Genomic DNA, 26201 nt, shown 5'->3' on the forward strand with positions numbered 1-26201 from the left:
CAGATCAGAACTTTAAATATATATTCAATTTTGCTAAAAGTTAATATATAGCGTAATAACATAAAGAATTTGTACACGGCCACATGTGTGAACTCGGTGACCGTTATTGTGCAGCGAGGCGAAGCTGACGCACGCTTACACACTTTAGTTTGCCGAAGTTGGCAAAACACCGATTTTCAAGTAGCTCAATGTGTTTGAGATGTCGTCTGACTTGACGGTATTACATCCTTGGGAGCCATGTGATTATATAATCTAACGTTACGCTTAGATCCATATCGCCATCGATAGATGAAACAAATTCACTTGTGTTCGATGGATACAATGTATTTGTGGTGACGCGGAACTGTCAAACGCGTGGATTATTAGCGGTGCATGTTTTATAATACACATGATTAAATACTCAAAGAACAAAGACAAGAGGATATGTTTATAACTGACCTCTATCAGAGGGTCTCACACCCGTCCACCCCAAAGGCTCGATCGTAGGACGAACAGGCACAGAGGTAATGTTTACATTTGACACCCATCATTTTTAACAAAAATGAAAGCACGTCGCCCCGGTCGGGATATTTTTCCGTTTCTTTATACAATTGTAAATTTAAAAATTGTTTGAATCATATATAAATATAAAAGATGTATATATTGTTTACATTTTTCCAAAATTCTATGAAAAACTACAATATACACGTAATGTTGCGTCAAAATGTAAACAAAGCCATGTGTTTCTTTTAAAAAAAAGTAGTCCTTTTACGTTGCACAGAACATTTCCTTACGCAAGTTCAAAGTTCAATGTTACCATGCAGTTATGGTAAACAAAATCGGCTAGTATAAGCGTATAGTGACCAAGCCTAGCAAGTGTAAATATATCACAATGATCGTATCATCGTATCACAATGATCATCACTCTCTCAGAAATATCATCACTACATGTAGTTTAATATCATCATGTGGATATATGATGATTTTGTAAATACATATTATGTTTTTGTATGCAGGTGTCCAATATAGGAGGCTATTTCTTGTATGTGTGTATCTATTTGAAAGTCTTTTAAGTCTTTCGATTTGTTATGAGAAACATATTGGTAGTAAATTAAAAAGTGTTTTTCTCAACAAAATTGTTTTTTCTTCTTTTCTTCCCGAAAGTTTTATGGCACACTACATTGGCCATCAGACACTTAAGTTGTTGATGACTTTCTCAGCAGAGTTCTTTACTTGAGTATCTCCCCCTAGTTTGAAACTTAGTAATCTAGAATCAGACATAATCAAGCCAAATTTAGGAGATTTTTTCAATATTCTAGAGATTGGTGGCCAGTCTAATGACACACATACACAAACTTTTGAGAGCCTTCACCCATATTTTGGGTTTGGATATGTATATAAAAATATCCGCATTTATAAAAGGTATGTCATAAGCTTTCTTTCAATCAATTATTCCTCTTTTGAATTGAATAATTTGTTTATCAAGGCTTTAGAATTAAAAAAAACCTAGCGGTCGTCAAAGATACGTTTTAATACGAATCTGAAGGTTTTTTGTTTTGTTTTTCTTCCCCATTTTTCCATTCGATAGTTATCTCACATCCATTTCCATATTTAAATTAATTATTCTAATTTTGAAACAAACTTTCAACGCTTTCATATCAGTTTCTATAGAAATATATTTTCGGTGGTTTTTTTCTAGGTTTTTCCCCGATTCTAGCTAAAGTCTATGTGGATTTAGGCTATGTGATATGACACCATCCCAGAGGGAAAAAATACCTGAAGTTGCATATGACACAATTATGTAACCTTGCGGTTATTTGATAAATTATCTACTGCAATAAATCTTCATATAGGAACTGACTGTTTATCCTGCAAACCAGCATTTAATGTGTGGCGAAGAATCCACCTACCACATATATTATTGCTGTATTCGGCACTGACGGAAAGCAGTTGTATTTTAGAATTGATGCACGTGCGTCAATTCGACTGACCTACTTCAGAGGCGAACAAGATCGTTTGAAAGACCGACATATTTGCAACAATGTTAGTATATTTCATCTTAAATAAGCACTTATTTTTTGATAGCTGCAGGATAAAAATCATAGATGCACGAATCCCGGAGTATTTTCCCGCACTTTAAAGTTAGTATATCGGCTATAGAGCGGGGTTCGACCCTGTGGTCCCCTAGAACGAATATACGTACCCGGCCTACTGTACCTTTCGGCCGGGTACGAAATGATCCCTATACGTATATCGTAGTGGAGCACTGCCTCAGAAAATCACTCGGGAACAGTTTTCTATACTTTGTTGTAGGTTTTCAATTATTGTAAGCGTATACATGCATCTACATATTATTTTTGTGCAAAAGAAACATAACGACCATTCTAAATATCTCTTTTACCACTATTAAGACGTCAAATTCATAATTTGTAGACTTCCCGTATAATTTTCATTCGAAAATTCCATCATATTTATATGTGAAAAAAATAATGTCTCGCTGTGAATTTGATATTTTATATGGTTCAGTTTTATTGCTTTGTAGGTAAGTTATATAAAACAAGTAAGATAAAATGCATACAGACGTTTAAATAATGGTTTGCACAAACATATCTTTGCTCCATTAGCAGTAATAGGCACCAATTGTAGCTCTAAAGACGACACCGTTATCTGTCTTAAAGTCTTTTGAGCTACAATATTGCAGCTAGTGGCCCTATTGTACTATAGCCGGCGTAACGTTGAAAATGGACCTCGTTGAAAATTGACCTCTGGTCAGTTTTCAACGTTGAAAACGGACCCCGAATGCCGTTGAAAATTGACAGTGTCTAGGGTCAATTCTCAACGGCAGGTCTGTTGAAAAATGACCTTGGCAAACTATCAACGGATGGTCTGTTGAAATATGACCCTAGTACATTCACATATATAACTGTTGCACAAACATAATTCTCGAATTCTGTTATCGCCATTCCTAATATAAGCGACCCTTCTGTGCTGGTATTTAAATTACGTAATCACCTCGATTTGAATTGAAATTTGGTATTGTTATCATCGTAACAAATACCTCATTTAAATATTTTAGGTGCTTGTATGTTTATTATGGAGAATACGGCACTACAAAACTTTCATTTTTTCTATAGTCATTTTGTTCGTCCGTGTAGATAATGTTAATTTAATTGTTCTCAAACTGAGGAATTGCTATATAACACTGAGGTAACGTAGTAAATAAAAAGGAATTGTTGGTATCAACTGCATGCAAAGTTTGTACTATGTGTTGTTCACTTCCGATTACCAGTGGATTGTGTTACAAAACTCTAATTATGGGATTTTTATGATTATATTTTCGACGATTTTACGTTTGTCAGATTGTAATTGTTAAATTCCCTGCAATATAAGAATGCATGTATTATATATCATATGGATCAGTTATGTTGTGTTCTGCGTATGGTTATGTTGTAATGTGTTGTTGTGTTGTTTTGTGTTTTTGTGTTGTTTGTTGTGTGGTGTTGTTGTGTGTTGTTTTGTTGTTGTATGTTGTGTTGTTATGTGTGGTTGTGTCATGTTATTGTGTTGTGTGTCATTGGTGTGTTGTTGTGTTGTGCGTTATTGTGTGCTGTGTGGCTCTGTTTTGTGTTGTGTTGTTGTTCCGTGTTTGTGTAATGTGTTGTGACGCGATGTTTTGTGATGTGTTGTTGCGTTATGTTGTGTGATGTTGTGTTGTTGTGTTGTTGTCGGTGGTGTGTGTTGTGTTGTTGTGTTGTTTTGGGTGATGTTTGTATTGTTGTTGCGTTGTTGTGTGTTGTGTTGTATGATGTGTTATGTGTTGTTGTGTGATGTTGTGTTTTTGTCGGGTGTTGTTGTTGCGTGTATTGTTGTGTTGTTGGGTGGTGTTCTATTGTTGTTGTGTTGTGTGTTGTGGTGTGCATGGTTGTGTTGTGTGTGTTGTGTTGTGTGATGTTTTGTTGTGTGATGTTGTCGTGTGTTGTGTTGTTGTGTGTTATTGTGTTGTTTTTTTGGTGGTGTTGTATTGTTGTTGCGTGGTGTGTGTGTTGTTGTTTGTATGATGTGTTGTTTTTTGTGGTGATGTGTGTTGTTGTTGGGTGGTGTTGTGTTGTTGTTGCGTGTGTGTGTGATGTGTATTTGTGTTATGTTGTGTGATGTGCTGTTGTGTAATGTTTTGTTGTGTGATTTTGTGTTTTGTGATGTTGTGTTGTTCAGTTGTTGTTGGATGTTGTATTGTTGTTGAGTGGTTGTGTGTTGTGTTGTGGTTGTGTCGTGTTGTTGTGTAATGTTGTCTTGTGTGATGCGTTGTTGTGTTGTGTGATCTTATGTTGTGTGATGTTGTGTAATTTTTTTTGTGTTGTTGTGTTGTGTTGTTGTGTTGTTGGTGTGTCGATGTGCTGTGTGATGTTGTTTGGTTTCGTGGTGTTGTGGTGTCGTGTTGTGTTGTTGTGTACAAACGAGTTCTTATGGGGTCACATTTCAACGGGGTCTATTTTCAACGGGTCGGTGTAAAAAGTGCACTGAAAGTTCAGTTTTCAACAACGTTTTTCGGGGTCATTTTTTTCAACGTTTTAAGTTAAAGGCCCATTACCTTTCCATAGCAAAATTTATAAAGGTTTCTAAAATAAACAAACATTAATAACATTAGAAAATGCATACCGATGACCTAAAATAAGGTTACGACACCAAACATATGCAAAGTTTTGCTGCGTAAATGAAAACAGTGGAGAGACAATTCGCTGTTTTGCCGTCTGGCGTAGTGATAGTCAACTACCACGCGGTATTTACATGTAGGACGACGGCGGGAAACATAATACGACCCGCGTTATGAAAATTAACATTTTATTTATTTTAATCAAATCGTTCAGAAGGTGATGATAAATGTAGTATTAACGGTAAGTTAATATTTTTTAAGACTCTACAAAAATATCGATCTTGTTTTACATTCCCATTTTAAAAATTAAAAGCCGTTTCGGAAAGGTAGTGGGCCTTTAAGGTATTCCTTAATGAGTGTTCATGAAACTTATGACCGAACCAGTCCAATCCCATGGCCAGTACACATTGAATTTAGTTTGTGCACACATACACTAGTACGAGTACAGCACCAGTTATCGTAAGCATATTACGGTTATATAGTACACCACGGGTTATCACACACCACACACACACACACACAAACAATCACGTGTGTAGCGTAAAGTCTCGTGTTCCTTTGTGAGATACGGACTGACAACACGGTGAAAATGTTGTGGTATTTGGTCGACACAGTAACGGGATTGCTCTACCTAACATTCGCCTTTCTAATCACATTCATCAACTGTCATTTCTCGTCAACTGTGGATAGTATACGGCGTGTGGCCAGGTGCCGGAAGTACAGAAAAGCATGCAAAGACTGTGTTATTGTTTTCTCCCGTTACCCTCGGGCAGGCACTACCAAAACGAGGCTCATCCCGGCCCTCGGGCAAGAAGGGGCTGCTTACTGTCAGCTACTTATGGTAAATTGGAGTTCTTATTTTGTTTCTGCGATTCAAATCCTCTTTGAATAGAAACATTATATTAAGTCACTCAATTATGTAGGAATTATCTCCCTTTGGCCGTACGGATACACGTGATGTATAGTGAACGAGTTTATTGTAATCACAAAATAGCAAGTACTTTGAAATGTTTCCTGCTATTTTGATATCAACTATGGTATTTTAAGCTTAAGATTCGTTTTGCTGCATAGTTTTTCAAACAATAACGATTCACGAATGGAAATAAATTCCTTGATTTAGATTCATTCTGACATAATTAATAATTAATTTTTATTTGTTTTCATACTGTATCATCCGATTTTCTAATAGACAGATCCTTTTTCTTCATATACTATGAACAAAAAAATCCGAGAACAGCGAGAAAACTCGACGTTATCATGACGTCACAATAGAGACGTCGACGTTGCGTATTGATTTATAAGAAGTAATTCATTGGAAAATCAATGGAATCGTACGTTTAAACTTATTTTATATTATCAAGTAGTCTGAAAAAATAATTATAAGCATTGATGTAACCATTTTTTAAACTTCATCGGTTTATGAAATAATATTTTGTTTGCAAATTTTTTTTCGCGTAGCGGATTCTCACAGTTTGCAAACAAAAGTCTCTTTCATAACCCGATGAAGTTAAAAAATAATGACATCAATGCTTAATAATTAATTTTTCGTTGTTTCTGGTTTTCTGATTGGCCTATTCATTTTTTTTGCATTCGACGATGAAAAAAAAGAATAATTCCGGAATGGCGCGGAAATTCGACGTTAACGTGACGTCACAATAGAAACATTTACGTTGCGTATTGATTTGGCAAAAATAATCCCTTAGAAAAATCAATGGAATCGTACGTGTAAACGTATTTCATTTTATAAAGTAGCCTGGAAAATTAATTATAAGCATTGAAGTCACTAATTTTTAGCACAGCTCCATCGTAGCTTATAGCATACCCCCTAGTTTTGAAAATCACCTTGTGAACAGGATATCTCAAGTTATACACCATTAACAGCAATGAAATTTGGCACAGACATGTAGTTATAGATACAGTAAGGACGGAACTGATAAAACTTGGCGACAAACAGACATAAACTGTATTTTTGAGGAATTAAAATATATTTCATTACTTCTTTGTCTATAGTAATATTTAAATGAGAAACACAATGCATTATGGGAAATTATATGGCCGACGGTACCACTTCATACAAAAGAAATATAGTTTAAGAAAAGATTAAGGCAATTAAGAAATATTCATTATTTTTCTATTCTTAAATATGTTACTCAAAGTGTCATGACATCATAATTACCTGTGTTGGATAATCTATATTCCCTGGACAGTGTCACAAGTCAGGTGCCCTAGTTTCATCTAGATGCTGTTTATAGGCCTATATGTGTGTGTAAATGTGTTACATATACCATTTACTGTTACATGTAAAGGGAAAAACAATGGTTGAGATTTAATTAATGTATTTTGTTATCAAGGCCCTGGGAAAGGCTCGACTGTAGCTGACAATGTCAATATGTTGACCCGTAGTACACATTCCATTGTGCCGAGACCCAGCCAATACAACTTGTGCATTGTTATCTTAATTGTGAAATTTATATTGTGTTGAAGAAAATGAGATAAAAGATAAGTAATAAATTTCAACGTATTGAAGCAAATTCAGTTTACCTCTTATAACCAGGACAGTCAAACATCTTTGATTTTTTTGTCACCTATAATGAATTAAGCCCTCATCCAGCAGGTATCATTTAAAAGTCAAGTCAACTTAACACTTTGATTATACATAGTTGTACATGTGTGATACCGATAAGCAATCATACAGGAAAAAGTTTCCCCAATTATTTTTATCATATAACAATATTCTGATAAATTTGAAGAAACAACATTGTTAAATTTTGAATTTTATTAAATTTTCTAATATTAAAGTTAAGTTGATGCTATTTGAATTGGTCCCAACAATATTCTTACTAAGAAGATGCTGCTTCTGCATATGCTCACACTAAAATCCTGCTCAGAAAAAAAAAAATTCTGCACAAATCATTTTTTTTTTTTTATAAAACTGTTGATCTATATATAACTTAACATTTGATGAATGACATCTGTCTTGAAAGAATTTTATGATTGTTTTAATACCAACATTGATAACAATTAAATACCAGTGGTCATTTGAATTGTCCTAATTAATTATTAGTTTAAACAGTGCATATGAGTGATAATCAAGAATATTAGTCAAAACCAATCATTGAACATTAATTAACTAGACCATCGTGCTACGAGGCCATTGGCCTCTTGTTTTGGGGGGGATTTATCGGGATATGAAATAAATTTTGTTTGCAAACATTTGTGTGATTCCGCTACGCGAATTCACAGTTTTTCAAAATTTCTTTCATACCCCGATGAAATCACAGGGACCTGGCACGAATTTTTTAAACTAATACTATACATATATATATTATAGTATCAGGGGTATGAACTCGGCGGTCTAGAAAAACTGACCTAATTTTTTAAAACCGTGATTATTTTAATAAATGGGTTCTACTGTTCAAATGATGAGTATTATTTATGATCTGTCGGCGGCGGAGTAGCGGTGGAGCATCTTTAATATAGCGATTCATTTTCGTATGACCATATATAATCTTTGAGTACTTTAAACTTCCTTATGCGATGATAATTTAGTCTATTGATGTATAGACCGGAAATATGAAATGTACTCAGCACAGGTCGCGAATTCGAAATTTCTAATTACTCACAGAATAGGCAGAAATTAATCATACGCAATTAAGTTTGTTCACACTCAAGAAGGATATAATGTCTCTGCATTTTGCATAGTAGTCTCACATGACGTCACTATTTTGTGAGCGAAAGTCGCGTCGTTTTCTCTGAAAAGATTGACGTTACGCTCTCAAACGTATGACGTCACAATCAATATCTACCCACAAGTACAGTGGGAAGTGATTAATTAGAATAATCATAGTCACTATTGTTTCTCCACAGTCTGACCACATTCTGGACAAAGTGTCCGAGTTTGTGTCCGATAACTCACTGCCCGGTGGCTGCCAAGTTGAGGTGCAGTACAAAAGTGGTTCCCCCGAGGAAATGGCGTACTGGTTAGGGAGACGCCAGCGGCGGACCCCGGGGCTCGTCTGGGCGGAACAGGCCGAGGGCGACCTGGGACACAAAATGAGGACTGCTGTACTTAGAAAATTTAAACAGGGCCACGAGAATGTCGTCATCATCGGTGAGGTTTTATTATGTAAAAGCACAGGAACCTGACACTAATGTTCAACCGACGGTATATTCATGAATACCGTTGGTTGAAAATATGTGCCAGAACCCCATGTGACAGTATTGATTTTTTTATATTTTGTATTAAACGTTGTTTTGCAATTGTCTAGTTTTTATGTGTGTAAAAGTATTAAAAATTATAATAATTCTTCCAAGGGGCGTAGGAAGCGGAGGGGAACAGGGGGACAAAAATGTCTTTGAAAGTAAAAATGGTCCTACTATACAATTTTCGTACTTAATTTTAGAAAATTTTCCGCTGCATGGCGCTTTCTTTAAACGTTCAAGCACATAAAGTTCAAACCTTTAATAATAAAAATTCAATACACATGAACTTGACTAAAAATGTCCATCAAGGGATTCTACTATTTCAAAAATGTTTCTTAAAAGATTGAATTGTTTATATATCATAGCAAGACAATGAATTCATTAGAATCTAGTACTTTGAGTTATACAACAATGTTCGATGGTTCGAAGCCTGGTATGTCCAGATCAAGCAGGGTTGTATAATAATGTAATGAAGTGAATTGTATATCATCATAATTGATGAAGTTTGGTTGGAATCTTGTTATTTGTTTACGTTCAATTTTATAGCTGTAAAGATCAGCTTATTACTTTGAACATTCAAACGTAAGTTTTGGTACTAACGTTATAACGATGTGTTATAAGATCCACATAAATATTATGTATGCTTTTATGTTATAAGTATAAGCGCACAATAATCGATGTAATTACAGTTTATTTCGATAGGTACGAAGTTTATTTCGTCCTAAGCTTAGTTGAATGTGTTGTCATCGTCAACTATGACGAGAGGTAAAGGTCGACCGGCGTTTGAGCATAACTAGTAAATTAAGAGTCGTATCCGGCTCTTCTAGATTTTTTATTGTTTCCGGAACATTATTGATTTTGAAATATATTTTAGTTATTGTAAAAACTATCTAAGTTAATGATTTTAGTATTTCGTTTAGAACTATATTAATAGTCGCAAGGATTATTAGTTTCTTGGCGTAACTTGGTTACCATGACAGCTTCCGGTTGCCAGCAACTGCCAAATGGCAGCTTCGGGCTGTCACTGGGTTGTCACTGACAGCCGCGTGGCTGTCAATGACAGCTTCGGGGTATGAATACCGAGTCCGATGCGCTGAACAACCAGCAGTCGTTCGACCGGCATCGGGTTCACCCCAACTATAGTTGTATTGAATCGAAATACACGTAATGGTTATTACTTGGTGTTATTACTAGTAATATACATACATGTTATTTATTGGATCTGCATCACGATTCGTGTTGCCTTAAGATTTATTAAGTATTGTCTAACAGTTACCTATATATAAGCCAGTATTAGTTATATCGTTATATAGCACCAGTACTCTTATATAATAGGCCAGTGATAGGTTATCACATTTAATGATAGTGATTTTTAACTATCACATTTAATGATAGTGATTTTTAACTAGTGGAATTATAGTTTTAGCTATTTGTCAAAGATCAATTACTTATATTATTTATTATTCCTAGTGAGAGTTTCTATGCTTTCTGTTAATTCATATTTATTGTGAATTTATCTGTGGATGGATTGAGGCTCGTTCTCATATATTAGTTTCAAGTTAAAGGCCCACTACCTTTCCGAAACGGCTTTTAATTTTTAAAATGGGAATGTAAAACAAGATCGATAATTTTGTAGAGTCCTAAAAATTATTAACTTACCGTTAATACTACATTTATCATTACCTTCTGAACGATTTGATTAAAATAAACAAAATGTTTATTTTCATAACGCGGGTCGTATTATGTTTCCCGCCGTCGTCCTAAATACCGCGTAGTAGTTGACTATCACTGCGCCAGACGGCAAAACAGCGAATTTACTCTCCACTGTTTTCATATATTACGCAGGCAATCTTGCATATGTTTGGTGTCGTAACCTTATTTTAGATCATCTGTATGCATTTTTTGGTGTTATTAATGTTTTTTTAGGAAACCTTTATATTTTGCTCCGGAAAGGTAATGGACCTTTAAAGTTGTTCTTTGAACTAGAGAGTTAATGAGGTTGCTATTCTATTGCATATTGTAAGATAACTCTGATGATTTCTAAATAATAACATTTATACTAAAAAACTGGCCTTTGTTATTCATTGATATTACAATAATGACTACTACTCAGACTATAATCTAACTGAGAAACCCATCGTCCAGAAGACAGCTGCATCATCAAACTGACAAAAAGTAAAATGACTCAATCTGAAATTTTATATATATATATATATTGGCATCATATATGTTTAAAGAGCCATGTAAGCTACTTGCTACACCCACGATATTCCAGAGGTTACTATCACTGTCGTTATATAACGATATCACGACAGAGACTGATAGTAACCCCTCTAGTATTTAGGATGAACTTGCTACAAAGAACTTATAGTCCTATTATTGGATATGCACGTTTTATTTCCTGTTAACTACTGTAATTTGTCTGCTTATAATTAACTGACCAGGTGGCGACATCCCAGGTATTACCAAGAACGAGATACAGGAGGCTTTCACCAAACTGCGCGGTAACAACAATATGGTTTTAGGGAAGGCTGAGGATGGCGGATATTACCTTGTGGGATTCAACCGAACGGCTACAAAACATTTGTGTATGTATAATAAATGTTAAACGACAAGATAATATAAAATGTTTATTATTAATCACTAGTTTATAGCCTTTGTTAGCGAATGTTAATATAAGATTGGGGATGTGGATGTGGCGCAGTGGTAGAAGGCGCAGGAATGTTTGACTAGGCGATTGGGTGCTGTAGATCGTGAGTTAGAGGCCCGGATAGGGCACGAGTCAATAAATTGTCATGCTTTGTTAAATTGTGTTTCTTTTATATTTTATAAGATTGCACCATTAATAATTAAATCATTCAAATTAATGGTTTGTGTGACCGATTTAAAAAAAAAGAAAGAAAAAAAGATAAAAAAAACCCTCAATATTTTGGGCCACTTACCAGTAATTTATGATATAATATGACTTGTGTTTTTTTCATAACGCGGGTCGTCTTATGTAGCACTCGTTCCAATTACCGCGCGTTAATTGATCATCATTCACTGGGCCAGACGGCAAAACAGCGAAATGAATCTTCACTCTTAAAGGCCCACTACCTTTCCGAAACGGCTTTAAATTTTTATGGAATAAAACAAGATCGATAATTTTGTAGAGCCGCAAAAATTATTAACTTACCGTTAATACTATATTTATCATCACCTTCTGAACGATTTGATTAAAATAAATAAAATGTTTATTTTCATAACGCGGGTCGTATTATGTTTCCCACCGTCGTCCTAAATACCGGGCGGTAGTTGACTATCACTGCGCCAGACGGCAAAACAGAGAATTGACTCTCCACTGTTTTCATATATTACGCAGGAAATCTTGCATATGTTTGGTGTCGTAACCTTATTTTAGGTCATCGGTACGCATTTTCTGATGTTATTAATGGTTTTTTAAGAAACCTTTATATTTTGCTCCGGAAAGGTAATGGGCCTTTAACATAGATTACGTAGGAAAACGTGCATTTGTTTTTTTGGTGCTGTTATTTTAGACAATAGATATAATTTTTCTTATGTTATTCTTCCGTTTATATTTTTGTTATGGAAATGATTTTGGCCTTTAACCTCAATCTTGGATATGTGGTGTAAAAAATCTTGCATGAGGAGGGTTGGTAGTATCATTTTCTTGGGGAATTATATCAGATTCTTAAAATGCTTCATCTGATTAAAGGATGGAAGGACTTTAGACCTGCTAATATTTCTTTAACATTTCCTCAAACTTTTCGCAATCAACAACATCTATGTTGATTGTAACGATGTTAAACAATAATTCTAAAACATGCCACGAAAAAGATGAAGTATACTAATAAAAAAATGCTTTTGAATTTATTTAGATAAAAAGAATTTTTTTTTGTCCACTAAATACTGTATAGTAGCTAAATTTCACGGCTGTAAAATTTCGCGATTCATTGTTTGGAACATGTTCCGGGCAATTATTTTCGGGAATATTCTCTGGAGCCTTTTAAAGCGTCATTGATGTGACTGAGTTTGATATGTAAAACCATATATTTGGGAAAATTTGGTGAGGTATTGATTTCGCGACTTTGGTTGAATTCGTGAATTTAGCGAAATTGAAACCCCGCGAATATCAGTAATTAAACAGTAAACAGAGAAGGCGCAATTTAAAAGCCAAATAACTGCGTGAAATAAAAACGGAAATAACAGTTCCATTTTCCTTCTTAGATAGTAACAAAAGAATATAATAAATGTGTTTATTATTCTCCATAGCTAATATATTCAATGATATCGATTGGGGGACGAGTCGAGTTTACCAACAGCAGAGCGAGAAGGCTAAAGTGTGTGGAGTGGATCTCGGCACTCTCTCTACTGTTCTCAGTGATGTGGTACGTAAACAAATACAGCAAGAATGACGACGATGAAGATGACAACAAGAATAGTGGCCACGACGATGATGATAATAACGAGATGCAGAAAGTATTTTGACGTAAATATCCAACGACAATGGCGACGATAACACACAAAAAAACTAAACAAAACACAAAACCGACCACGATAGCAACAAAATGATGACGACAGCAACAACAAAAATAATAGGGACTTATAGAAAGTATTTCGACGTTTAAATCAGACGACGACGACGACGATGATAACAACGATGACAAGAACGACGAAGACGACAATAACGACAACACTGGAATGACGACAATGACAATGGCAAAAACAATGATGACGACAACGACAACAACAAAAACAACAACGACGATGATTGCACCGATTACAATAATAACATGTAGAAAGTATTTTGACGTAGAAATCCGACGACGATGATAACTACAACAACAGCAATGGCGATGATAACAGCGACGACATTTACAATGACGATGACATACTGTATTTTTTTTATTTTGACATAAAATCAGACGATGCTGTACGGTATTGTATTATCTGTATATTTTTTTATTTTTTTTTTATTATATTTTCATTGTTGTACAGGACACGGAATCAGAACTTGTCGAGTTTGAAAAAGAGGTTGGAATGAAGATGTCAGAGGTTAAAGAAGGCACGTGGAGCATTGTCATACCTGTCCTAAACGAGGCAAATGGAATCGGCAAAACTCTTACTTCTATTGTACAGGTAGGCCGACACAACAATACACATTTAATAAAGGTAGGATATTAACGAAATCTTTAGTGTTGGTAGACCGGAATCATACACGTTCGAGTTTCGGTAGTTGCTTATTTTTTTGTTGACGATGGATACGTCAACTTGCTTCACTGATATAGCTATAAAAAAGGGAAAGAGTTCCACTTTACAAGAAGACAACAAGAATATGCCACAGTCACCCAAAACACACACTCGCACTTAATACATGCTGCACACCGCATACATGGGAGGCCGTCCTTACATGCCTCTGCCTGTCAATGGGACGTTACTAGTAGTAAATCAAACAAACAAACCATGCTATGTCGACATGAAAAAAATTGTATTTTTTTTCAAATGTCATTGACATATATTATTTTGTTATGGATTTAGAATTATATGAATGGTTTGTAATATGAATCAAAAGTGTAAGCCAATCGTTTATTAGGATTGCAAGAGAATCCTAGATCGAATGTAACATATAATCGTCAAATATTCAGAATTGCAGTGACGTCACGAATATCAAGGAGGTTCTAATTTGTGACGGCGGGAGTACTGACAACACCGGTGACGTCATCAGAGAGTTCGGGCGAACGTCACCTATCAATATCCGACTAATACATAGCCCACCAGGTAAGTAGCATCCCCTTTGTAGCGGAAACCATGAAGAAGACATTAAATAATGTTGTATTGAATAGTTTTGTTGTCATTTCCTCTTTGACTACATAATTGACATGGCGTATACTTAATATCCATTATTTTTAAAGTGATTAAAAATGATCCTGCAGGTCGAGGGTTCCAACTCCGGTCGGGTGCTAATGAGGCCCGGAGTGAATACGTTATGTTTATCCACGGTGACAGTATCCTGCCACAAAACTATAACGAGGCTGCCTTCCGGTGTCTCCGGAAGCCCGGAGTGATAGCTGGTGCTTTCCGGTTTGGCCTTGACCTTGTACAAAAGTAAGTCAACTTTCAACTTTCTATTGTGTAAGTGTAACCTACCTTAAAGACCACCTATATGTAAAGACCACTTTCATAATTAGACCTTGGGGTCTCCAATGGTCGGTCCTACCATAATTCGACTGTAAATATACATCCCTTGTCCAATGAACCATATTTTTTGTAGACAGATTTGACTGTACTTCGATGGTTTTGTCTACAGCGTCAACGTTTTCTGCGGCGATGGTCCTGATGGATAACCTTTAAATAAAATCACTTAATTTACACAGTCTTGGTACATTGTTCAATTTCAATTTCAGTAAAGATGTTATCCTTGAACACAGGTGGTACCTTGCTTAATTTCAATTTCAGTAAAGACGTAAGCCCTGAACAGGTGGCACCTTGCTTAATTTCAATTTCAGTAAAGACGTAAGCCCTGAACACAGATGGTACCTTGCTTAATTTCAATTTCAGTAAAGACGTAAGCCCTGAACACAGTTGGTTCCTTGCTTAATTTCAATTTCAGTAAAGACGTGAGCCCTGAACAGGTGGTACATTGTTTAATTTCAATTTCAGTAAAGATGTTATCCCTGAACAGTGATACCTTGCTTAATTTCAATTTCAGTAAAGACGTTAGCCCTGAACACAGGTGGTACCTTGTTTAATTTCAATTTCAGTAAAGACGTAAGCCCTGAACACAGGTGGTACCTTGCTTAATTTCAATTTCAGTAAAGACGTAAGCCCTGAACACAGATGGTACCTTGCTTAATTTCAATTTCAGTAAAGACGTAAGCCCTGAACATAGGCCCCTGAACACAGATGGTATCTTGCTTAATTTCAATTTCAGTAAAGACGTAAGCCCTGAACAGGTGGTACCTTGCTTAATTTCAATTTCAGTAAAGACGTAAGCCCTGAACACAGATGGTACCTTCCTTAATTTCAATTTCAGTAAAGACGTAAGCCCTGAACAGGTGGTACCTTGTTTAATTTCAATTTCAGTAAAGACGTAAGCCCTGAACACAGATGGTACCTTGCTTAATTTCAATTTCAGTAAAGACGTAAGCCCTGAACACAGGCCCCTTAGGACAAAACTGTACTGGCTGGAAAAGTATGTTGAGTGGCGATGTGGAAACCCCGCGGGTTTGTATCTTATCATAATAATATGTGACACATGCCTAATCATCTGAAAGTTCTCTGTGAAATCCATGTCATTTTCAGTAGTAGTTTTTTTATTATTACGTGGGTGGCACCTCGCCATTGTGATCGTGGTTGCAAAATTCTCTTACAGTCAATTTCCTCAATATGATTGGCTAAAAACTTGCTCGCAGATACTAGCGCTCCTAGCGGCAGTGTATTCAACAACTTTGATTTTACCGGGAATTTTAAATAGCAAATTTTGAATATGAAAGTTACTGAAATAAGCGTATCTGTAATGTTGAAATAGGAATAGTAGATTACTGCTTTAATATCCTTACCATATACATCATCTAAATGATCTTAGGTTGGAAAATTTTCACTTGAATTGTGTACAATGTATCTAGACTTTTCGTCCCGAAAATGTTGTTTTCAATACATGAAGACGTTTCGTCCCGAAAATGCTTCGCTTCGCCCCACGCGTTTAGTCCCTACTAGTGACAATTATCCCGCAACGGAAAAAATGAAATATATATTTCACATCAATTATTAAAATTGTTACAATAATGATTTTTGCACTTTGAATCATATTAGTTCGGGAGCAAATATATTTCAGGACGATATGGAGATTTGTTTATCACGGCTGCGTTATGCCACATGTACGTGTAAATCCACTATGGAAGAAAGACAACTCTAACAAAATTTTGGACAAACTTGGACTACTGATAAAGTAGCACGTGACAGACGGTGAACATTTTGTAAATGTCCAAGGTGGCGTAATCTTAAAACTAACGGCAGTTAATAAGGTATGAATACTTACCTCATCCATTATTATCGATAATTTTATAAGCACATGTATAAATATCAGATTATATCTATATTAAAGCACGTTCAGAGATTACCACTAAACCATACTTTTAAAACATTTTAGTTATTTTCACCACAGGAGCTTGACCTTATGATCATATACATACAGCATATTCACTAAACCAGGTAATACGAAGTATAAATTTTTGGCCAAATGACATAAATCATATATGGAATGTTCATATAACTCGAAGTGATATTTTTTGGACTTCTAGATCGACGAAAATGCCGATTTCTTCTTCATAATTCTTCCGTAAAACGGCACTTAAAAAGCTGTTTCAATCTGTAACAAATGTAGAGAAAACTGTTAATTGTTTAGCAATTATCCTGAGTTATATTTTACCAACAAGCATCAGAGTTTAGCAATTAAAACTTACATAAACATATTCCCGACTCTCACTTGCATTGTGTGATCACTCGAGCGGAACTAATCTCTACCACCTGGCACAGTCTTACAAATGCAATCGCACAAAAGCCTACATGATCACTTGTTTTTAGTGCGATTACATCATGTTAGTTTTTAAAATTTTTAATCAACAAAATAGACTTTACGCTTTTCATGATCAGCACCATAATTTTCTGTATAACTTATTAATTTACCACTGTACCCATGCATACGTGTGTATTTATACTTCTTTGTGCACATTTTATAACAACTGCTATAGACTGTATATTACAATCAATTTATGAAGGACAAAACTCTTACATGTAAGAACAGGAGGACTGAAGAACTGCGGGAATTAACTTCAATAATATTTCCTCTATGCTGGTATTGCTATTTATGATTAAAATGTTTAATTATATGATATTAGCATTTTCAGTAATTACTCTGTTAATACATCTATTGTTTCCTTATGTTTTACAGAATGTCAGCATGCATGTATCATTTCAACAGTCTAGGAGAAGAATTGTGTGAACAAAAAGAAGTATTTTTCAACTGTGGAAGCTTAATATTGTAATCATTTTCAATCCGAAAATAATTACTATCATCATCTTCAAATTCCTTATTGTGAATTTAACTGTAATATGATTTAAAAAATGATGGTGCCGCGGTGGCCGAGTGGTTAAGATGTCTCGACATATTACCACAAGCCCTCCACCTCTGGGATGCGGGTTCGAATCCCATGTGGGGCAGTTGCCAGGTACTGACCGCTGGTCGGTGGTTTTTCTCCGGGTACTCCGGCTTTCCTCCACCAACAAACCTGGCACGTCCTTACATGACCCTGGCTGTTTATAGGACGTAAAAATAAACAAAACCAAAATATTGTAATCATTTTCAATCCGAAAATAATTACTATCATCATCTTCAAATTCCTTATTGTGAATTTAACTGTAATATGATTTAAGCATATACCTGATATTTGTTTATATTCTATGACATGTACATGCTTGAAATGAAATGAAATGAATAAATAAAAGATTTTTTAAATTTAAAACACAATATGACATCAGCTGTTTATATTTTTTGTCAAAAACATATTAAGCTCATCGTTCATAACACACTAATCATCACCTCCGAGACAATTTAATGAAAATCAATTAAACATTATTTGTATAACACAGGTCGTCTTATGTTTTCCCCGCCTTGACTATCAATGTTCCCTGATCACTCTGAAAGTATTGATTTTACCTTTTTTTCGGTCACCACATGAACTGCCTTTAAATCAATCACACCAATGAGACATACATTTACTGTATTCATTATAACACTGTAAGGCAATTCTGCAAGATCAGCGAACATTGTTGATTTACCTTGAATACATTGTATCTACATGCACAATATGGTACCATTTGTGACAGGAGAGGAGAAAATGTAGCGGCAAGACCGGGATTCGATCCCGGGACTCTCCGAACACTAGCTGAGTGCTCTACTGACTGAACTACCTGGTCATCGATAATCGTCCCAGTCCAGTCCCGCTACACTCCTCCCTCCTTTTTTGAATACATACGAGACCCTTTCAAACACCACAACCGTTGGTTATTTAGTTGGGTGCCAATTCTGTAACAGGAGAGAAGAAAAATATAGCTCTTCCGACTGAGCTTCCTGATCACCGATAATCAACCCAGTCTGATCCCGCTACAAATATTTATCTGGTTATTTTATCTCCCTTCCTATTTTCAATCTACCTTTATGACTTAGAATCTTACCTGGTGGAAAAGAATATTTTGTCTTACAAATCTTGACAAATTATGCACACTGTGATTGTTGCAAGCTAAACTACGTATCCGCTAGCTGATTGCTGTTGATTGTTAATGATCATGACTTATTGTGCCAATTTAAGTAAATATATTCTACTTTTTTTCAGTTTCAGGTTACGGTGGCCAATAAAAGAAAACAAACACAATGCGGTTTTCATATGTTATTTCTTCTAAATACAACACTTTTTGTGCAAGTTGTCAAGCATTTATGGGGAATATTTTGCATTGAAATTGTCACCTTCATACATCGGTTTTGGGACTCCCTGGACATTGTTTTCCCCATTTTGTTGATGCGCAAAATATACTGATAGTAGATTTTTTAAGCATTTTCAGCCCTAAAAATTACCTGCGCAAAATTATACCAGTTTTTACGGTATATGATATTGGAATGTATCCCAAACTTTTTATCATATTATTTGCCAATAACACTGTTATGATATCAGAAATATCTGATGGTCTACAACAAGTGTTACATGAATTTTAACAATATTGCATAACATGGAAATAAGAAAAAAGGTACAACAACACCAGTTGATGTTATGAAATACAGAATTAGATTTATAAGAATTGTTTACATATCAAGGTACAGAAAATAATGTTAATGGTAGCGTTTTTAAAGAAAGGGAAAAAACCTGCTGAACAAACAATTAAATCGGTGTTTGCTGTTTACAAGAAATAAAGGAATGTATCTCTTCCTGTTCATCTTAAACTGAAAATATTTGATTCACTTGCAATGACAGTTTTTTATTATACTCATCAGAGGTATGGGGATTTGAAAATAAAAAATGTTGTAGAAAAATTCATTTGTAATTTTGTAAAACGATCTTGAAGTTAAAGCCCACTACCTTTCCGAAACGGTTTTTGGATTTTTAAAATGGGAATGTAAAATGAGATTAATAATTTTGTCGAGTGGCAAAAGTTATTAACTTAACGTTAATACTACACTTATTATCACCTCCTAAACAATTTGATTAAAATAAATAAAATGTTAATTTTCATAACGCGGGTCGTCTTATGTTTTTCCCCGTCGTCCTAAATACCGCGCGGTAGTTGATTATCACTGCGGCAGACGGTAAAACAGCGAAATGACTCTCCATTGTTATCCTATATTACGCAGGAAATCTTGCATATGTTTGGTGTTGTAACCTCATCTTAGGCCATCGGTAGATATTTTCTGAGGTAATTAATGTTTTTAAGAAATCTTTATATTTTGCTCCGGAAAGGTAGTGGGCCTTTAAGAAAGTGTACAAACAATTTCATGGTCTATGGTGAGCTTACAAGTTATCCGGTTTGAATTGAAGTTCGGATACAATGTATATATCAATCAACTTGCTGGTTTACAAAAGAATAATTACAAAACTTGTTAAAAGTATACCAATTGACCAATTTATTCAAAAATCACATGGTGATATTGATAAGTCTTCTAGAGGACAGACATATTCTATATTTAAGACATTTTGGCATAGAAAAGTATGCCCCTTGTCTTTCTCTGCTGCAAAACAATACTTGTTAACTGATACTGTGGTCCCAGGAACTTGATGACAATAGTCATTAAGAATGGATATTTTCATTAACATCAAATTAACAAGGAAAATGCTAAAGGTGTTTATAAAATCATTAGAATGGGCTTCCAAGATTTTAGTATGGGTCTCTTATTTTACACCTTGGTGTTCAAGGAATCCTCAAAAGTCCAAACTGGAAGGAATACCAGCCAAATTTATTTCTTATTGTACAAAACTACAGTAGTATTGACCTTAGAAATATATTCCTCCTAATATCGAGACCGAGCCATTTAGTACTTTCAGTACTTTGTTTTATTATTACGTGGGTATTGGCAGGTAGTCAAATGACTTTTAAGGATCCATTCCACTGAGGTTTCAGTCCCGTTGAAGTCTGTTTCGATAAAGATTTTCAAATACAATTTATTAATATCTGTAGCGAGTTGCCAGTTGCAAATTGTCAAAAAATTCATTTCTACTCTTAGTATGTTTTTTATATGGGGATTTTAAGAAATTGCCCATTTAACGGCAATTTTCAATATGTGTCATTCGCTTGAGTTTTACCATTTTTTTATTTAGATTGCTTTTATTTAAATCATTACTGCGCCATTTTTAGCTGTTTCGAGTTATTTCTGGCTGTACATCTTGACAAGGTTCATGGTAATTAAATATTGAGCATTAATGTGTGAAATGATACACTTTATATTTACATTTAATTGTTATTTGAGCACTTTTATTTTTTACTCTAAAATATTGAAAAATAACAAATATTTATATGGGGCAAAAAGTAAACACATGGACCCTTGATTTTTCTGTCTGATTTAGAAAGAGCAACCTTTTCCATATTGACAAGCAATATATTTACAAAAGATTAATACCAGAACTTTTTATATAAATGATTAAATGTGGTAAAATTGGCTGAAAATTGTGCATTTTGTTACTCAAAATTCAGGGGAGGTGGTAGCATATGTTGTTATTCTGAGAAAAAGATATGAGTCTTATTAATCATAACTGGTATGTTTTAAAAAAAGAACACTGGAAAAAAAATTCTGCAAATATCCATAGATATTAAACACTTCATTAGGAAATCATGGCTTTAATCTCTCGTATATATGGTGAAAACCACAGGGATCTGAGAATTAGTTACAGATTATATAATCATGGACCTATCAGAGTGTCCTAAGACCATTTTTAGACGTTTTAGAGGTCTAGATAAAAAACGATATTTTTTTTAGTGACAATAGCTCAAAAACGAGCAAAAAAGATGTTTTTCTTCCATTTTCGTCTATGGTATGAACTTCCTATTTCCAAAATTATCTATATGAGAAAAAAGTTTGACTCCTCAGAATAGTTGGTTTTGTTGTTCCCAAGTTGTTCTGCATTGATTGCAAACTTGAAACAATTACGTTTACCAACCAAGTATTAAACCCGAGGTTCCTATGTGCATAGGAAGTGCGAGAGAAATACCAATTTAATGCCTTGACCGAAAGGTTAGATGTCATTTTGCCATTGAGCCAAAGGTCAGAGGTCATTTTACAAGTATTCTAAAGAGAAGATTTTATTTTATCATTAATTCAAATGCAAGAAGTCATTTTTCCATTGACACAAAAGGTCGAGATCATTATTTCATTGAACAAAAGTTAAATGTTGTATCATCATTGGCCCAAAGGTCGTTTTTTAATTAGAACTAAAGGATTAGAGGTCATTTTGTATCCGAGCAAAGGTCCAGAAGTTAGTATACCATTGACTCCTTGTTGAGAGATCACTTAACCATCGATATGAGGTCATATTACCATTAACCATTTCACCCTGAAGCCAAAGATAAGAGATCATTTTACCTTTGATCCCAAAGGTTACAGCTCATTTTGACATTCACACAAAGATTAGAGGACAATTTGCATCTGACCAAAAGGAAATGGAGATACATATAATATTGATCTGATGGTAAGACGTCATTTTACCATTAAACAACGATTAGATTCCCGAAGAGCCGAAATACATATAGGTGATCACATTCGTTTATAACATAATTCTGTATTTGAAATCGACCCTTACAGAGCTTCCTTTCGGAGACCAGGGCCTATTTATGCGCCGAGAAGTGTACAATAAATCCGGAGGATACCCGAAGCTGTATTTAATGGAGGATTATATTTTGGTAAGATATATCAGCCATTTTTGAAAGAAAAATGTCAAGATATTACTCATTTGCATCCTCGATACTACAGAAGTTACTATCACTGACGTTATATCCACCCTGGACTATTTCATAGTAAAACTGGAGGCAGCTCATGAGAAAAATTCTGAACAAATCACCGGCCTGTAAAGATTTCTTTGAAGACTACAGGACTACATAGAGAGCGACACCTAACTTCAAAGCCACAAATTAACCAGTCCACAGTGTACCGTTATACGGCTCTTTTGATGTATACAAAAGGACTAAATTACCTTTTTTTTTGCCCGAGTTTTACTTTGAGACAGTCCAGGGTTGGAGATAACGTTAGTCATAGTAACCCCTGGAGTATCGTGGAAGACTCATATTAAAACTTAAATATCCCGATTTGAAAAAGAGTTCCATTAGACTACCTTTAAATAATTTTATAATTCACAAGGAATGTGTTGTCGATAGTAGGTAAAACTATGCACTGGTAAATCATGTATACGTGGTTAACAGACAAAATGTTTTTGTTTAATTTGAGACGTTTTTACATAGAGTATTTTTTCTGATGGTATTACAGGTACAAAATCTTAAAGACGCCGGCCATGTTGGATCGGCCGACTGTGGACCGTTGACTACGTCTTCAAGGCGCTGGCAAATGCGGGGTTTTATTAAAGTAAGATATTCATTAGCTGTAGTTATAATACATCTAAATATTAAGTTCACCATTTTTGAATTTGGTATATTTTATCTACTAACACTTAAAAAATCATAAATATCAGTATCTTCGGTTTGTAGACACATAGATCAAATCTCGCATGCCAAAAAAACCTATTCACCCCTGAAATTTCATTATGGACTGTTCCAGTCTCCGAACTGGATGAGTCCAAATTTGTTTCAGGGGTGAATGAGTTAAACAGGGAAAATTGCAATCAGGGCTTATTTTTTCAAAAAATGATTTATGGTCATCAAAGTGTTACGGCAATTTCAAAAATCAAGATGAAGTGATTTCTTACAATGCTAAATTTACAAAACTTTTTGAGTTTCTTTAGAAGTTTATTTTTTACCTACATCTGATAGCAGTGAAAATATGATGACAGTTTTGAAGGGAAAGAGATAGGGGATATTTTTCTTGTTTCTTGATGAATATCAGTTACATGTTTTATCGAGTGAGGTGGAAACATTGATATTTTTCACGAGTGTGAAGCCCTTGCGATTATTAAGTCGTATTTTTGTGAGCATATCGTCATATTTCTGCACAAAACTATGACATCATTTTTTACACAAACAAATGAGTAACAATGAAGATGACATTTTCACTGTCAATGCTGCATTCTGATTTGTCAAAAGCGAGTGAAAATATAAAAAATTATATTTTCACTGGAGTGAAGTACATCGCTTTTATGTTCAAAGTAAAATTTCATATTTCACTGCGAATAATTCGGTTGTTAAGTGATTAAGCTATTGACATGTTTTAACAAACGGGCTCATTAGGTTTACTATATACATTTTGTGTTGTAGAATACAGCGACAAACCATTTCTTTATAACGTGCTACAAGTTTGGAGTTCACCCAAATACACTTGCGAAATGGTACTACGGGGATAAACTTAAAACACAATGATGTTTTCAATGAAAATCCAAAGAGGTTTCAAACACTATATATATTCTGAAGTCATACAACAGTTTTAATTCATATGGCGGATCTGAAGGAAGGATTCAAAGAAATAAGTTTTAGCTCATCTGGCACAAAGACCATGACGCCTGTTATCCGGGGTCCGTCCTTATGTTCATCTTTCCTTTCAGTCGCCAGGTTAGACGGTATTTAGTTTGATTGATAGATATAGACACTACTGAGACATAATGTCTTATGTTATGTTTATGATGAAAATCTATTAAATGTAAATAAAAAATGATGAAACATACATGTTTTTTTATGTTATGCTCATGATGAACACCAATAAAATATATATCATAAAATATAAGTAAATAAAAAATTAATACTGAGACATCCATGTCTGATGAAAACCAATAAAATGTAAATCATTAAAAATACTGAGTCAAATATGTCTTATGTTTTATGATAAAAACCAATAAAATGTAAATCTTAAAAAATATTGAGACACACATGCTCAATAAAATGTAAATCATAAAAGCATACTAAGATGAATGGAACTTTAATTCGTGGCGACTGAACTATATGAGCTGGTAATAATGATTCGATCATACCTGGTATAGGTGGTATTTCTCAAACAAATAACGCTTCGAACTTTATTTTCTAAGGGACATGATTTAAGCTGTATATTATTAAATCTTATGACAATCACAATCTTTATATTCGGATTTCAGGGAATGTTTGACAAATTCTACTTAGTTCGTCTGTGTCGGTTATAAATATATCTATTCCGTTAAGGTATGTTCATCTTCGCTAGTCAAGGCTTCTGATTATGTTTCACTCCACGAACTGGCCTAGCTAATGATATACGATGTTTTATGTTTGATAAATATCATTAATTTAATAGTTGATGCCATTTTTGTGTCGCTTGCATCGCAAATGCGACATATAGGTATCACTGTCGGCGTCGGTTTCCCTGTGATAAGTACTTATTGTCCGATTTCAATCAAACTTTGTAGATTGCTTTATACCAATGAGATTTCGGATGAGTGTGATACTGGTCAAAATCTGTAAATATTTGCAAGAGTTACGGGGTTTTGAAATCGTCAAAACAGATAAATCCATGGTTTTCGCTCGATAACTTTAGTATTTATCGCCTGATTTTAACAAAATTTGGTTTATTGCTTTTTATTAATGAGATCTAGGATGGCTTCTGTAAATATTTGCAAGAGTTACGGGACTTTAAAATCGTCAAATCAGATAAATTCATGGTTTCCGCTCGATAACTGTAGTATTTGTTATCCGATTTCAACCAAATTATACATGTTGCTTTATATCAATGAGATTTCAGATGGGTTTGATACTGGTCAAAATCCGTCAATATTTGCAAAAGTTACGGGACTTGATAAGTTATTAACAATATTTTCAACTGTAAATAGCTATTTTTTTGATGTTTTACTGTCAAAATACAATAGTTGTTGGGGGCGTCACTGATGTAATCGCTCGCCCACTGGCTCAGTAAGTCACACAGCAGGTGTATGATACTGTGAAGTACACAGCGCCATAAGTAACGGGGTCTCTCATTGGCTATCGCGGCGACTGAAAGGCAGGGCATATGTTACCTTGCCCTGCACTTTACCTTTGTCAGATCTACAATGTAGTGTCAGGCTGATAAAAAAATCAGAATAAACATTGTGAAACTTAATAGATATCAGTATCATTTGGATTTTACCCAAAATATTTTTTCAGACTCGAGTAAAAGAAATCTGTGAAATCATCTTTCGTAAAAAAAAATAGTTTGTAGGTTATTCCAAAT

General features: G+C 34.7%; 1 protein-coding gene across 1 annotated transcript; it reads left to right on the forward strand.

Moving 5' to 3' along the window:
* The first annotated feature begins 5114 nt into the window (after positions 1-5114).
* LOC138335557 (uncharacterized) lies at positions 5115-24695 on the forward strand. The gene is made up of 11 exons (XM_069284702.1): positions 5115-5471; positions 8498-8741; positions 11278-11421; positions 13106-13221; positions 13832-13972; positions 14479-14611; positions 14767-14938; positions 15969-16057; positions 22674-22771; positions 23352-23447; positions 24293-24695. The coding sequence occupies exons 1-11, from the start codon at positions 5220-5222 to the stop codon at positions 24392-24394; spliced, it is 1587 nt and encodes a 528-aa protein (XP_069140803.1). The 5' UTR covers positions 5115-5219; the 3' UTR covers positions 24395-24695.
* Positions 24696-26201: the final 1506 nt, after the last annotated feature.

The sequence above is a fragment of the Argopecten irradians genome, chromosome 11 (genome assembly GCF_041381155.1).
Source record: "Argopecten irradians isolate NY chromosome 11, Ai_NY, whole genome shotgun sequence".
In the NCBI taxonomy this organism is placed as follows: domain Eukaryota; kingdom Metazoa; phylum Mollusca; class Bivalvia; order Pectinida; family Pectinidae; genus Argopecten; species Argopecten irradians.

What these genes read in the sequence shown, in the direction of transcription:
- LOC138335557 (XM_069284702.1), top strand. Translation starts at nt 5,220, where the DNA reads ATGTTGTGGTATTTGGTCGACACAGTAACGGGATTGCTCTACCTAACA. An exon ending in GCGATGTGGAAACCCCGCGG is followed by an intron (nt 16,058 to 22,673) that starts GTTTGTATCTTA and finishes CGACCCTTACAG; the next exon opens with AGCTTCCTTTCGGAGACCAG. An exon ending in TAATGGAGGATTATATTTTG is followed by an intron (nt 22,772 to 23,351) that starts GTAAGATATATC and finishes ATGGTATTACAG; the next exon opens with GTACAAAATCTTAAAGACGC.